The sequence below is a fragment of the Bos indicus genome, chromosome 21, assembly GCF_029378745.1.
Source record: "Bos indicus isolate NIAB-ARS_2022 breed Sahiwal x Tharparkar chromosome 21, NIAB-ARS_B.indTharparkar_mat_pri_1.0, whole genome shotgun sequence".
NCBI lineage: Eukaryota > Metazoa > Chordata > Mammalia > Artiodactyla > Bovidae > Bos > Bos indicus.
The window spans coordinates 60,779,316-60,795,397 of record NC_091780.1 but is presented as its reverse complement, the minus strand read 5'-3'; the positions used below and the strand labels follow the sequence as shown (position 1 = coordinate 60,795,397).

Sequence of the window (16,082 nt, the reverse complement as noted above, 5' to 3'; positions counted from 1 at the left end):
TCTCCAAGAAGGGAATTAATGTTCAAAGTCGACGTTACTCTCAAGGCTGCCCTCTAGGGAAGTGAAACTCAGTATAGCTCTCACCAGAATGCATTTTCAAAAATCAGTTGACTCATTTGAGTGTCTCTGCATACTGAAAACATTTGCTCTATTTAAAAGTGTTTTCCAGCAAGGATTTCTCGTTTGCAAATGTTGCTTCCACCTCCACATTACCAAGCGGGCTGTCCTTCTAAATCACAGACTGGTTGGTGTCACAGAGTGTACCCCACGCTGGGCTGGCTCTGACTGTCATGGTTCTCCATGCTCTCCCAGACCTGCGTCCACATTCCTGCGTCCATCCCCAACTTGGGGAGCATTCTTCCTTCCTCGGGCCAATGCTTCCTTCTCATCCTTCAGGGGCTGACTAAGGAAACACCTCTTTGGGGAGATTTCCAGGGCAGCTCTGTTAGTCTCTGAGCAGCATGTTCATTGTGCTAGCTCACCCATATCACATGCTTCCCTCTGTTATAGATGGGACCATCACCTTCACCCAAAAAGACCCTTTTTAAGGAGTCAATACCTAGAATCAAATCTCACTCCTTTTCGTGCCATCTGTGCCACTCTGGACAAGGCTTTGAGCTTTGTTTTCTCCATCGCACAAGGTGGAGGCAATAACAGTGACTACAGGAGGCTCGGAATTAAATAGTGCATGTCAGGCTCTGAGCCCAGGGCCAGCACATGTCACTATCATTAAGTGACCTCTGAGGCTTCCCTGGTGGCTCAATGGTAAAGAATCTGCCTGCAATGCTAGAGAGGCAAGTTCAATCCCTGGGTCAGAAAGATCTCCTGGAGAAAGGAATGGCAGCCCACTCTAGTATTCTTGCCTGGAGAGTTCCATGGACAAAAGAGATTGGCAGGTTACAGTCCATGGGGTCGGGTAGTAAAGAGTCACACAACTGAGTGACTAACACTTTCACTTTTTTTCACTTTCAAGTGACCTCTACAGGCTCCTTAATGCCCATGAGTCCCCAGTGTGAGTTCACAGACCAGATAAGGGGGACCCACAGGCATTAAGGAGACCAAGATCTTAGCTGTCTTTGGCAAAATGAAATTAAAAAAAAAGAACACTACATGTTGATTGGTTAATTAATTAGATTTAATTAAGTGAATTAATGAAAAATAAATACTCTTTGGAAATTCCAATAGTAGAGTCTTCCTATTTTTTTCCTCAGTATTCATCAACTGAGGACGCTAACTGAGAGCAGATCAGAATTTGGCAATCTCATGCTGATTCCTTGATTAAACAAATTTCCCCACCTGCGGACATCAAAAGGCTGGCAACTGCAACCCTACACCATGAAATGGGGAAGTGAAACCTCCCCTCTGCATGCGCTTCCTGGGGAACCATCCCAGTTACATGTAAGGACAGTCAGCTCTCCCTGCCACGTGACTCCAGCAGCCCAGCTACAGGTGCTTAGACCAGAAGCCTCCCACCCCCAAGCCAGGCCACTCAGCTTGTCTCCTGGGAATCTAGGCCCCCAAGAAGAGGGGGTGAGTTGTGAGGTCATGCAGATATAGGGCTGAGGCTGCCACTTGGGGATGACCACGACTGAGCCACAAACTCAGAGGAACAGAAGAGAGAGCCAGAGTTGAGAGACGGGAGCAAGAGGGAGGTGCCAGGTGGTGAGACCCCAGGCTCCCGACAGGGTGAAGGGAGAGCCCAGGCTCCCGACAGGGCGAAGGGAGAGCCCAGGCTCCCGACAGGGCGAAGGGAGGCGTCCTGACAGCTGACGATTTTTCTGTGACTGCTTCTCCTTTGTGAAGCGAGACTGCACTTTTTTTTCGGTCTCCGTGACGTGCTGATTCCTTACCCACCATCTCCTAGGGCTTATAATAATCCACATGTTGATTTTTCCGTCTTTCCACCCCTCTGGGTTCCATGAGGGCAGACACTGGGTGGGTCCTATTGGGACAGAGCAGCTGCTCAATGAAAAGTCTCTGGGTGGATGGAAAGATAATTATAAGCCTACTTGGGGTGGGGTGGGGAGTCTGATTCCTGCCATCCCATGTGCCAATCAAGACACAGGACTTCCCTGGGAATAGCCCCGAGAGAAGTCATTTCTCTGCACTGTTACCTCTCTAAATCTTCTGGGAAAACAAGAAGTGAGAGAGCCAGAAACCAGAACCAGACAGGGGTGACTGCTTGTGGGCTTATGGGGAAGAAGTCCCTGCCTAAGTCCCTTCTCACAAGCAAGGCCCATCCCCAATGAAGGACCAGGTGAAAGAGGCGGCCCAGAGTCATCGGAAACGTTCTGTTCTCAGTCCTGGTTCCAGCGCAGAGGATGTAAGACAAGATCCTAGGGCATCATGGTCCAAGGCAGGAGAATGGCCTGCAGAGCAGGGACCAGAATCAACTGAGAAGCAGTGCAGGTTGGGGGAGAAGAGAGGAGAGGACACAGAGCGATGGGAGGGCGGGGTCGGGAGAGAAAGGAGGCAGGGAAGGAGGTGCAGGGACGTCTGACTTTTCCATGAGATGCAGCGAGCACAGGGCTGAGGACCCATGAGCACGTTTCCATCTCTTTTAAAGTCAGAAGGAAAAAAAAAAAAAAAACACAACTTTGTACTTAGAAGAAAATGTTACAATATATAATACAAAAGTATTCCTCGTGACATTAATTCAATCATGAGATACAACTTTTAATACTTTTTGAGGCGGAAAGGCCCATGGAGGCAAAAGGGCCGGTGAAAATGAGCAGGAGGCCTGGGTGCAGGGGAGGGAGGCGAGGGAATGAAAGAGGCGGCGAGGAGGGGTGATGACACGTGGTCTGCACCAGCGCCTCTCTGAACCACCGAGCAGACATCAGACTCTCAGCAGCTTTGTGTGCTTCTTCAGGGAAGATGCCTGGAAGGCGGACAGGAGGGTGCAGGGCTTTAGGGAGCTCCAGTTTCCCGCAGAGCAAGGTGGTCAGTGTTTGTAAATGTCAGCAGAATGACCGGAAGTGCTCAGGGTCCGATCGCCTGAGTCACATCCCACTCGGCCGCCCACCATAGACCACCACCTGTACAAGCCACCCAAGCTCTCCATGGTGGCTTAAAATGTGTCCCAAATTCGTCAACGTAATTCCCTTCAACAGGGGCCCTGATGTAGACAGCCTTAGTGATTTGCTTCTAAGGGACAGCTTACGCCAGAAGTGACACTGTGAGTTCCAAGACCATAAAAGGGAGATACAGAGAGCCCTCCCACCCCTCGGCGCCCTCTTGGGACATGCGCACTAGAGCCCTGAGCCAGTGTAGGAAGTCCGGCTGGCCTGGCCTGCCTTGCTGGACAGACCATGTAGACAGACTGCCCAGAGATCCAAGGAGCCTCAGCTGTGCCAGCCCCCTCCCCCACACCCCCAGGCTGTGTGCATCCTCCTGGCCCAATGCCATGCATGGAAGTGAGGAAGCTTCTGGATGATTTTAGCCATAACCACAGCCTGACTACAATCTTACATGAGGCCTTCAGCAAGAACCATCTAGCTGAGCCCAGGTGGCCCCTAGACTCCTGAGGAAAAATAAAGGATGCCTAGTGTTTAAAAAGCCACTATTTGGAGATGTTTTATAGGCAGCAATCTCTAAGCCTTAGTTTCCCCATCTGTAAAATGGGAATGATAAAAGTAACTGCTTTCTTGAGCTGTTGCTCAGATTAAATAGCCCATGGAAAGACATTTAGCACAGTCTCCACCGAGATTAAGCACCTAGTATGTAAATGCTATGATTATCATTGTTATTACAACCACTGTACGGAAGAGAAACAGGGCTTGAAGAGCCTAAAGCAAACTGCACACGCAGTGACTTAGATTCTGCATGGTTTGACTCTGAAAACAGGTTCAACTAAAACGCATGCCCCCTGGAAGAAGCTGTGACAGTAGTCAAAATCTCATTGACGGGACTTCCCTGGTGGTCCAATGGTGAGGAATCTGCCTGCCAATGCAGGGGACACGGTTCCATTCCTGATCCAGGAAGATCTCACATGTCGTGGGACAACTGAGCCTGGACTCCGCAACCGCTGAGCCACACTCCTAAAGCCTGTGCTCTGCAACAGGAGAAGCCACACCAGTGAGAAGCCTGAGCACCACAAATAGAAAATCGCCCCCACTCGCCACAACTAGAGAAAGCCCACGTGCATCAATGAAGACCAGCATAGGCATAAATAACTAAGTAAATAAAGTTTTGTAAAAGGCACTTAAAAAAAAAAATTCTCATTGAAGAACTGCCATTTCCATCTGGGAGGAGCTATGTTCTTGACCAGAAAAGCAGAGGGACTAAAGGCAGACACTCAAAACATCTTCAAAATAATCACCCTGCCTATCTGCATGGCACTCAGACATTTTCCAGAACATTTAGCCTCCCTCCACAAGAGGATAATATTTTTTAGCTCTGCTCTCTCCTTTCGTTAAAAATAAGTATAAATAAGGCAGTGAAACCTGTGAAACTTGCCAGCAGGTAGATTACTTCTGTCCCAAACTGCCATAACACACGGGCCTCCCAAGATTATTTATCTAATACATATATTCAAACAAGTTTGGGGGGTAATAACCTGGGAAAGTTTGCAAACAATTCCTTCACGTTCCTGAGGGCTGTGATGGATGCATTTTATGAACGGGAACTGTACTTATATATCTGCCTAATAAAGCCTTGAAGGTTTTACTGTTGTGAAATCAGCCGACAGTACTGCCATCAATCAGCTCTCACGCATTTGGGAGCACCTACTTGATAAGGCGAAACACAGCCGGGAGAGGCGGGTTGCTACAGAAGTTCATCAAACAAGCCCCTTTCCACACAGCACCCCTCACTCAGCCCCTAAGAGGCCTGGAGTCACTCCGACGCTAAGGAAACTCTGTCCATGGTGCTGGACATGCAGGAACAGAGACAGCGATGGGGATACCATGGGTGCTTTGGATTAAATTCGGGTACATCCAAGGAACTTGGAGAACCTGGGTGGCAGGCTTTCCTGGATGACTGACGGGGCTCTTCCGGATACCCCGAGCTCCAAACAGACCACAGCCTCAGTGCTACGCATGCCCAGATCCTGAGAAGCATTCTAATCTGCTCTGATACCATTCTCTCGAGTCACATATCCACACACGCTGCAGAACTGCAATGAACCACAAAAGGGCCAGAGACCTAGGGGGTCACTCCCAGCCCCCTCCAACTGGGGTTGCCCAGAACCCTGACTCTGGGCCTGGCTTCCAAGAGGAAAGGCAAAGGAGCAAGGAGAAGGCCACATCCTTCCTGACTGGTTGGGGGCAAAGCAGTGTGAGTACAAACTGTCCATCTCCAAGTGGACCTGCGCCAACCCTGGGCACTGGCCAACTTCAAAGATCATGACCGGCTCCAGACTGATTTGATGCCCTGCTGGGCTCCAGTCCCACTGTGTGACCTTGGGCCAGTTGCTTCACCTCTCTGGGCCTCTATTTCTTGACCTACAAATGGGGCCTTTGAGAGGGTGGAGTTGCGTCCCTTCTCCCAGCCCACATTCCCGGACAGTGAGCCTGTCAGTGGACAGCAGTTCTTCAAACTGCCCATGATGCTCTGCCCTTGGCATGATCTGGCAGTCAGCCTGCCCTAGGGAAGGCTCTTTTTCCAGGGCCAAACTCCCCAGAAACAGCTAAGAATTTGCCCGCTGGCCTACAGGACATACTCTGTATCTCCCTCTCCTTCTCTTGGCAACAAGAAGGTGGAGGATGGAAGTGGCATAACCACATCCACTAGTGACCCCTCGGACCCTCTGCCTTGTGCCCACTCCACCGGCTCTGCAGAAGTCACCCATCCTGCCAAGGATGCCGATTTCAAGGCTAACGTTTCGACCGGCACGGGCTTAGGTTCCTGACACTGACCCTCTTCCCACGCATTGAGTCCATCACTGGGGGGAGCTCAGGGAGGCCAGCCGGCAAACACACACCCTGGATTCTCTCAGCTGTGGATGTAGGTCTGGGAGCATCGTTTTTAGGCCAGGAGCAGCCTGAATGCGCTTGCAGAGGCGCAGGGAGACCCACGGCTCAGTGAATCAGGCTGGGACACTGCCCGCTCCATTTCCTGTTGGCTGGAGGCCACGATGGCTGGGCAGCGAGCACCGCAGCCAGCGGCTACCTCGCTCTCCCTCGGAGTCCAGCAGGGTCGGTGGAGCTGGGGTCTGGGCAGTGGGGCCAGACTGTATCTATCCCTCAGCAGACACAGAGCAGTAGCAGGGTGCAGGTCACAGACAGTCACGCTCATCCCGCAGAGACAATGTCTTCTTTTTACACGCCTGTGTGTTCTACACACCTTCACGGTAATATAGACTTTATAAAGGGAGTGTGAAACAGGATCACCAGCTATCTGGTTAAAAGCCACACCCTCGCTCAAGCACTTCCCATGGCTCCCATCACCTGAGAGACCCGGTCTTCCAGACACACTCCCGCAGGGCCAGAACTGACTCACCTGTGCTCCTGCAGCTCGATGCTACAGCCTTGCACCACCTGCTCATCTACCTGCAATGGCCCAGCCTCTGCACCTTTGCTCTCCTCTTCCCTCCTGCCTGGTATGCCTCTGGGCTTCATCTTTGCTTGACAAATCCCTACTTGTCTCTCAAGACTCATGGCAAACGCCCCCCACCCTCCCCCATCTAAACCCACCTCCGCCTTCGCAGGGCACATCAACCAATCTAATTAGCTACAGGTAGTCACACGTTTCCCCAACTGTCTCTGAGTCCCCTGAGGACAAAGAGCATCCTGCCTGTCTCCATCCCCACACCATCCTCCCTGATGGGCTCTTAGTGATGGCCTGGTCTGTGTGTCCACTGCAGGGATGTGCAAGATGGATGCTAAGAGTGACCAGGCTTCCTTCCACAAGATTCAAGGAAAAGCACCTACTGTGGGCAGGACCCAGAAGGTCCTGAGGTTTGCATGGCCTTTTTCAAGTGATACACTGACAGGCAGACTGGCTTCAAGGGACCATGAATTAACGTTGTGTTGACCCATCTAAGATCATCTTTATATCTTCCATCTCTATACCAGGTCACGCACTCAGCTCTGCTTGGAGACAAATCTTACGAAGTGGTCCATCTCTCCCTCCTACTCAGCACACAATATTTCTGAGCGTGGTTTGCTTCACGCAGGCCCAAGAAAGTCACTCTGATAAACCTTCCACCTCTTCCTCGGTGGAAGACGGAGGCCAGAGGACTCCAGCCCAGGCCTCACTGTTGCATCTGCATGAAAGCAAGAGCCAGCGTCAGAGACGAAAGCAAGCAGACGCCAGAGCCGCTGCGTCTCCCGTGTAAGGGGGGCCTGCAATGGTGCCTGGACATAGCTGGTGCTCTGGGCATGTTTCTGGAAGAAAGAGAAGGAGGGACAGCAGGCCCCCACCCCAGGATTAACTGTGGCTGAAGAAACATCTCACCCAGTGGAAGGAACGGAATCAGGGTCTTTCTAGAAAAATTCCTCTGGAAGAGAACTCCAGACCCACTTCGATGACCCCATCAGGGATGAATCACCCTATAATCCGGTGCTCTGAGTTAAAGGGCTGCTCCTAAAACAGTGCATACGTGGCGGAGGGCCTGGAAGCTGAGACTGGCCCCGTGAGCATGACGGCGTCACCTGGACAAGGTTTCATAGCCGTGGGGGCACGGAGCATGGCAGCTCATCAGGGCTGCTCCCCACCTGCTGAGCCCCCTTCCCCTCCAGCCCCCAGGCCCCGTGGGCTCCTGGAGAGTGACGGGGCTTCGGGCAGCTGCGACGGTTTCAGGAACAGCATGGAAGCCGGTGTGCGGCCAGAAGGGGAGACGCGAGGGGCGGGGCAGGCAAGGTCGGACACAGGGCCAGGCGGTGCAGGGCCCTGGAGACAGCCCCTGTCAGTGCTCTCGGGGACACTGGCGAGCTCCGAGCAGAGACGACCCCGATCCTTTGGAAGGCTCCCTCCGCAGCGGCTGGAAAGCAAACTGTCGAGGGTGGCGGGGGAGCAGAACAAAAGGTTCTGAGAGACATAAGAGCAGCCGGGGTGGAGGTGGAGAGATGGGTCAGCATGAGTTGGGTGCTGTATTCTAGGTGTTTGGGGGCAGGAAGGGGCATGAGTGATCAACCACCTGCAAGAGCCAGGGGTTCTCACCTGCTTATTGCTCCTGAGCTAAGAATTACCGGGAGGGTGCTAAAATACAGATTCTGGGCCCCCACCCTCTGAGGTTCTGACTCAGTAGGTCCACAACAAGACCCAGGAATCTGTATTTTAGTAAGCTCCCCAGATGCTTTCATGGAAGTGGCCCCACTGTATCCCACTTGGGAAAAACCCTATGTTATGACTCAATCCTTGAACCTAACAGCCAGCAGAGAGTCAGAGTGGGATGGAGGCTTGTCCCAGGAGCCCAGGTGAGACAAGAGGTGGGCGCCAGGCTGACAAGCAGGCCCCCTGACTCCCAGGCTGGGCCCTCCTCACTGGCTTCCTTTGTTCCGCTGCAGATGGGCAGGGGTGCCCTCCCAGGCCTACAGGAGCCACGCGCAGATATACTGCAGCTGTCCATCGTCTACCAGTTTGGCCCCAATGCCCAGCAGTGCCTAGACGGAGCTGGTGTACAACAGATTTTTGTTCAGCCATTGATGATCACCACCTGTCTGATGGGAGAATGATGGGGGCGGATCTCAGTGATCAAGCAGGACCAGAGAGGCACACAGGGTGGAGATGGCAACACTCCTGGACAGATGGACGGGGCAGCTCTCCAACTCCACAGGGCTGTCCTGGAGCAGGCCAAGGACAGCCAGACCTCGTGGAAAAGCAACCTCAGCATCTACAGAGATTTCGGACCCACGTTATCTCGGTAAAACTGTGAAAAGCCTCAGCCTTCCCTCATAGTGAACAAGTGTATCCTTCCACTCCTGCCTCCAGGTGGAGAATGCAGGCTTCCATGTCTATCTTTAGAGTGTAACACTGCAAAGCCAGGCTAACTCGCTTAGAAGTTTTCATTACAGCCCTCTCACCAGGAACATGCGCTCATAAACTGTTTCCAGTTTAGGCATGATGCTCTCAAGGCCCATTTACTGTATTTAAAAAGAGAAGACTTGTCGATATCAATCATTAAAAGATTTCTGAATTTTAAAAAAATCAAGAATCTTTCAATGGGGAAGGGGGCTCATGTTGAGGCCAATGTGACTTGCGTGGTTTATCTGTGGCAGAATGAAACAGTCTTGGTCAGGCTCCCAGACTATATTAGCAGATACAGGCTCAAAAGCTGGGATGATGAAAAAACAGGAAGCCCTGGGCATTCCTTATGTGTGCTTCTGCTCAGAGGTGCTAAATGAGGCATACAGAGTGGCTCATCACAGTTTATTAAGAAACTGAAGCAAGGGAGAATACACAGACCCTCCCCAACACCCTGTCTGACCTGTGATTCTGGTTTCAACGATGCTGAGTGCAGAAGCATCCAGCCTAGCAAATACTAAGACAGGTCCTCGAAGTCTACCAGAAGGCTTTACAAAGGTGCAGGTTTTTTAACCCCATGTAAGATTTCATTTACACTTGTCACAAGCCACATACGAAGAAGGCATGAGACATCTAGAATTCTTTAGTAAATTTATTCTGTGATTCTCGATGCTGGAAATGGACGTTAAATCATTTCTACTTACTGGGCCCCCATAACTGTTGATAGGAATCACCAATCAGAGGCCAGAGACTGTACTACCTTCCTGAGTCACCCCCAAAGCCTCTGTACTGCCAGTTTCGCATTCTCTGTCACTGAATAACCATATACTGAACATCTGGCCCAGAACTGAAGCTACCAGGAATCTGTCCACTCAAGGTTTGGGTGCAAAAGGTAAAAATTCTATGGGTCTCACTGGGGACAAACCATGTAATTTCTAGTTCACCAAATCAAAAACACTGTGCTGGCTGCTAAGACATTTTGGTACTTTACCGATGACAGATGAATCACAATTGAGTTTTTCAACTCATTCTGTCTGCTTTTTCTCATTAATCACCTATCACAAATCTCGACGCTCTTGGCATATAAGCCGTTTAGGAATCCAGAGGAGATGGAGAGAGGGTCCTTTTTGTTAAGACATCACTTGCTCTGATGTGGGCAAGGCCAGAATCACTGCTGAAAGGAATTTAAACTGCTGGTGAAGACAGTCAGCTTGCGTATCATTGCTAGAATGTAAGGATGGGTGATTTCAATGAGCTCCCTTTAGCATCTGTGTAAATTTGTGTGTTGCAGACGGGATTCTGGAGTCTCCTTCCTGGGTATGGATGACATCTTCCAGATCTGTGGAGCTATCAGCAAAGATGGCAACAGCTACACTAACATGGGTGACTTCTGCAGGCTCCACCAAGTTTCTGCTATGACTGCATCTCTATTCCAGAGCTTGAAAAGTTCTTGAAACTGACATTCCCTCCTCCAAGCCCTGGAAATTCTTAAGAGCTGGAGGTGGACCTTTATATGTTCCTCCTACTTCCTTCTCTCCTTTGTTGTCTGGGGGAGGATTAACCCGTGTAGCATCCTGGAACCAGAGTCATACTCATTTCGGAAGCTTCTGTTACATAACTTTTAGTCTGTGTCCCTTTTTGTGGGGTGCAGGCTGGCAATGCCTTTCAAAATATCCCACGTGTCAGCCCATGATCGCTCCCAGGGTGACATGGGACCTACAGAGCTATTTTAGCTTCCTCCAAAGAACCACCAACTCTAACCTTTATAGGGTAATACTTGACTTATTTCTAATTATCTTTCGAATCTAATACATTCGACACAGAGTTCAAAGAAACTCAACCTCTTGAATGCAGAAGTCTTTTAAGAACTAGATAGCTGCCCCCCACCACCCATGTTACCTACGTCAGAGCTACACGCTCTCTCTGTGCCATGGCGCTATTTAGAAATTTGACAAGAAAGACACAATTTGGTTTCCAGACACACTGCAGCACCCATGGGAATGAAGTCTGAGGGGCAAGGGCGGGGGTGTGTTTTCAACCCCAGCACTTGAAATCGTGCTTTTTTCTGCCATTCCGTAACTGTGTGACCCTGAGTGACACACCGCAGCTCTCTGAGTTCAGGCTCTGAATCTAGAACAGGGGTTCATAAGATCTACTTTGCAGCAGAGTCAGGAGGATTAAATGTGTAAAGACTGGTGGTTCCTTTCTTCCACCCTCTGTATCTGACAACAATCGCAGCTTCGCTAGGAATGCTGACCTCTGACCTCAGACTGCTTAAGTGTGACAAGCCAGCCTGCCCAGGGAACCCAGCAAAAACACCACTGCCAAATCGACGAACTTCTCACCATTTCTCAGCTTCAGCTGAATTCAAGGCTCTAATTAAAGTACTTTCCATTTTCAAAACAACTGCAAACGGTAATTACACACTTATCTTCCTACCTTCCAGGAACAGCCTGAAAAGACTACGGAGAAACCTCCACGGCCCCTGGACCTCAAGCTATACAGTTAGACGTGACATTTCTCCTACTCCATGGACCCAAATTACGTAAGGGCTCCTGCGGCTCCTGGCACAGGGACCCTAGAGAGGGTCCCGGCTCAGCCCTCTGAGATGCGTGCCAAGACTCCACCCCGCAAGGCGCCCCGATGGGGAAACTGGCATCGCTGTTTTTGAGATGAAAAGTTGTTTCATCACATACTCAGGGTAGTGCTCCCCCTTAGGATTATCAAGACGATTGTTTATAATGGCCCGTTCTTTACTGTTTATACGGATGTTTAATAGGAAACGTTATGTAACCTTAAAGCACAGAGCATTCTGGAGCTATTAATAACCAGCTGCATCTAGATTCCGAGGACTCGTCGGGCTTAAGAGTTGAAGAGGACCTCCTGGCACTAATGTACACACACACCCAGGGACACAGAGACACACAGACACACAAACTCATGGCACAGACGTAAATGAAGACCCCAAGAATGCGGGTGACTCGTCCAAGGTCACAAAGCCAATAAACAGAGTCAAAAATAATCTCCAGGTCTCCTGGCCTCTGGAAGATGTTTCTTTTCTCTACACCCCCCACCCACCCCCCCACCCCCGTAAGTACCTGTGTACATCCTTAACCCTGTACAAGTACCGCAGTGTCCAAACTGGGTTCTCACAAGGCAGGGGCTAGTCAGCCCCAGTCAAGAGTTCCCGGTCTAAACGTTCTAGTTAGAAATGGGACACTGATGAGGAAACATCTTGTCATTCATTTGTGATAAGACCTCTCCTGCTGTCTCAACAGAAACATGAGGCACTGAAATATATTTGAACATGAGGCCATTATAGGTGTGGTGTGGAAGAGGTCCGGTTTAGAGATCTTCCAGAAAAGAAGTGGGTTTAAGACAAAGCAGAATCGAAAATGGAGATTTTGTTCTCAATCGCACACTTTCCCACCAGGAAGGTTAAAAAAAAAAAAAAGAGCAAAAAAATAAAGAGAGAACTGATGAATTAAAAACTATAGATGAGGAACAAGGGTAACATTTTCCTGTGAAACTCGGCTTTGGGTAGCAACAGCATGATATACGACACAAAAACTGTTCTCTCATAATTACATTATCATTTTCAAAAGTAACTTCATGAAAATTGTTTCTCTGCATTCATTTTTATTCAAAACCTCACCCATTAGACATGAGGCACTAAAACACACAATGTTGGGAGATTAATATGCCCACACAAGACGCATTACTTGCCATTCACAGACCCTGCGAGCTTGTCAAAAATAAAAGCTTTGCTCTGGTTCTGTGAACAACAAACAGTCATAAAACCCACTGGGAGCTTAGTTTCTGGGGAAAAAGGTGGGACATGCCTGCTTCATTGGAGATTCAGTAACGCTTTAAAAGGTTCATTAATCCAGATCTTTAAAAGACCTATGACAACTCCATTAAGAGCCCATAGGTCAAGTTGATGAATTTAGCTGTAATCAACAGGCAAAGACTAAGTCAAGGTCTAAACAGCCTTGTGGCCCGTTTCATGTGACAAACCCCCTGAATACCTGCTGAGGCAAGCGTCACCATTCGCTAATACAATCAGCAAACAGTGCAGAGAAGAGCGTCTAAAAATCACTTTATTTCCTGGCATTACTGGGTTAGTCGGAGAAGGTTTTACCTTGCAACTACGATGGATTCCTTCTGGAAAGAACAGGCAGGCTCACCAGCTGGCCGCTTTCAAGCCGGCTGGACATCCAGTCGATGTGCTGTATTTCATCAGTTCTTAGAGATCAATGTCATCTCTCCAAATGCAATGCCTAACCTGCCCCATAACCCCAATCTGGCACCTTGGGACGTTTGACAGCTATCACACTTTAGCCCAATAAATAATCCACTAAAGCACGGCCTGGGCTTCACCTCCTGTGGATGCAACCTGAATTTTGCAGCTCCCTCGGGCACCACGTCCTCCTCTTGGAGATCAACAACCTATTCAGTGTAGAGCTATCCGTCCAAACGTATGTGTCTGACTAGCTCACACACCCCAGCTCCGGCCTGTGACCCACCCTTCTCCCACTAGAAGAATCATTTCATTGGAAGGGATCTGAGGGTTCATCTAGTGTAACTCTTGACATTTTACTATCAGGGAAACCGATGGCCCTTCCCTGACCTGACACCAGTACCATCCAAGTCCTGTAGACAACCATGTCCAACACTTGCTGACTCAAACGACTAAACAAGCCATTCAGATGAGGACCAAACGACTCTGTGTGGCTTCCCCCTTGAGGGTCGCTCTAAGTGCACTTAAGCAGACAGTTAGCGGCAAAACCAGAGAGCTGGGAGCAAGCAAAGGCTTCCAATCTACATGAAAACCCCTCTCCTTTCCTTCTGGATTGAGCTGTGGGACGTTCTGCTGACAAGGAGGGTTGGCAAACATGAGCCAAGATGAAATTTCCAACAGGGCTGATTCCTACACGGTGGCCATCTGGGATCAGCCAGTTAAGTAACCATCTCCAAGACTTACCCAACCAGCCTTGATGAGCCCTCACCCTTTAGAAAGGTTCAGGACTCAGTTCTGAAGCCAAGCATGTGCTAGGCACACGCAGCACAGAAGAAGCACACAGGAGGATGCCAATGCCCACCTTTCTCTCCTTTAAGTGGTCTGGGAGAAAAAGAATAAAAGAGAGAGAGCCCCCAGGGGAACATCTCTTCCTCCCACCTGAACAGAAGTGGCCGAGCACTTAACAGTTCACATTAAGGCTGAGCAGTTGCATGATGAAGGGAGGGATGAAAACATACACACCACCAGCAATTTATGTCATCCGAGCAGATACTCGTCAGCACAACTATTTTCACATGGGCACAGCAACTCCAGATAAAAGCAGGTAGTAGGAGAACTGGGACAGGTGTGTTTGTTACAAAGGGATCAGCTCTCCAGGGAGCGGGGGAAAGAGCTCCCTGGTTGCCAATCTGTGGTCTCCCTGGTTTGCACTTCCCGGCCCTGTGACCTTGATTAAGTCATCAACCTCCCTGGGCCTCAGTTTCCTCATCTGAGCCGGAGAAGAAGGGGAACCCACTTCCTCGGGTGGTTTGGAGGCTCCCTGCCCTGCACAGCCTGGACACCCTTTTCCAGGTCACTATATATGAGTCGTCTCTTTCCCACAAATGATGGAGACTGAACCCAGGTTGCCTATGTCATTATCTCGACCAAACAGGTCTCTTGCCTGCGTGTCAAGCCGGTATCCACCTCCCTGATAGCCCAGGGAGGCAGCCCGGCAGCGTTCGGCCTCCAGGCAGGGCTTGGGGAATAGGGGAATACAGTGGTTCAATCGGAAGCGCCGCGGGCAGGCTCTGGGTGAGTGGGGGCCGGGCAGGGGCTCAGAGGCAGCCTCCGGGGTCCGTGGCAAAGGGGCTTTGTTCCGGTGGCGGAGGGCCTGGCTTACCGAGCAGCGCATCCGGAGGCGGGCGGGGGGGCGCGCGGGGCACGCAGCAGAGCCACAGCCCGGCCGGGGCCCGGGGCGCCCAAGGCGGAGGAAGACGAAGAGGAGAAGGAGAAAGACGAGATGGAGAACCAGGAGGCGGCCGCCGGCTCCCGCCTCATTCTCCCGGGCACCGCCGATCCGCTGGCCGCCGCCTGCTGGGGCTGGCCGCCCGGCGCCGGACCCCGCGCGCGCGGCTCATGTCCCCGTCCGCCGCTGGCGAGGTGTGCGCGCAGCCTGGTTGTCTCCGGGCGGCGCCCCGGGGCTCCTCATGCCCCGCGCGGGGCTCGGCAGGAGGACCTCGGGGAGGCGGCGCGGAGGGAAAGAGAGGAAGAGAGAGCGTGAGTGCGCGCAGAGCTGCGCCCCGCGGGTCCGGGGGCGGCGGGCGCCCGGCAGGACCGCGCCGCCCCACCCACCGCGCAGCTGCGCCTGGCTCTGCGCGCCCGCCTGGTGGGGCACGGAGCCCCAGAAACTTTAGCACATGGCCGGTCCGGCGGCCGTTCCCCCCCACCCCCTCCATCTCGCTTCCCCTCCCCGGCCCGGGTCCCCGAGAGCGGCTTACCGGCGTCGACGGCGATCGCGGCCGCGGGGTGCCCAATCTGCCGCGCGCGGAGCTGTGCGCACCGGCTGGGAAGGAGGGAAGGGCTGGCGGCGTCGAGGTCCCTGCAGGGGAGGGGCACCTCGGCGGCGACGGGCCGCGCGGGTTTAAGGGAGCCGGGGAGGCGGGCGGCGTGCCAGCCCCGGTCCGCAGGCCCGGATGGGGGAGGGCCCGTGCGCCCCCCCCCCGCCCCCGCCCCCGCCCCCGCCCCGCGGCGCCGCTGCTGACGACGCGCGCGGGTTTCCCCGGCCCGGGGTCTGCGGAGCCAGCCCCCGTTACTTAGCGACTCGCTCCGGGGAGCCCACGCTGACGCGCGCGACTAGCGGGGCTGCGGCAACAGAGCGAAGGGGAGGAGAGGGGAGGGGAGCTCCGAGGAGGGGGCAGTGCGGGGAGGGCGGGTGGCCGCGGCCCGAGCTCCTCCCTCCGCCTCCCCTTCTGCGCTGGGGAGGGGGCCCCGGGGAAGACGTCCTCCAGCACGGGCCTGGAGGATACGGGGTGGGGGAAGGCCCGCACCGAGCCGGAGCGGATGGGGAGGGGGGGCGCCGCGGAGATGCGCCTCCCCCTCGCTAGGGCTGCAGCAGCAGGTGGCGGCGACGTGGCCGTGGAGACCCGGCTACTGCAAGGGCCGGGTCGGGCAC

At 52.4% G+C, this 16,082-nt stretch overlaps 1 protein-coding gene across 1 annotated transcript in view; it reads right to left on the bottom strand.

The window, feature by feature from the left end:
- The window catches only part of TUNAR (transmembrane neural differentiation associated intracellular calcium regulator), a 52,528-nt gene extending 36,914 nt beyond the window's left edge, over nucleotides 1-15,614 (bottom strand). The window contains exons 1-2 of the mRNA XM_070775648.1: nucleotides 15,409-15,614; nucleotides 14,811-15,146 (exon numbers count right to left, since the gene is read on the bottom strand). Of these exons, the coding sequence (XP_070631749.1) occupies nucleotides 14,811-14,822 (12 nt within the window). The 5' untranslated portion in view covers nucleotides 14,823-15,146; nucleotides 15,409-15,614. The remainder of the gene's footprint in view (nucleotides 1-14,810; nucleotides 15,147-15,408) is intronic.
- Nucleotides 15,615-16,082: the final 468 nt, after the last annotated feature.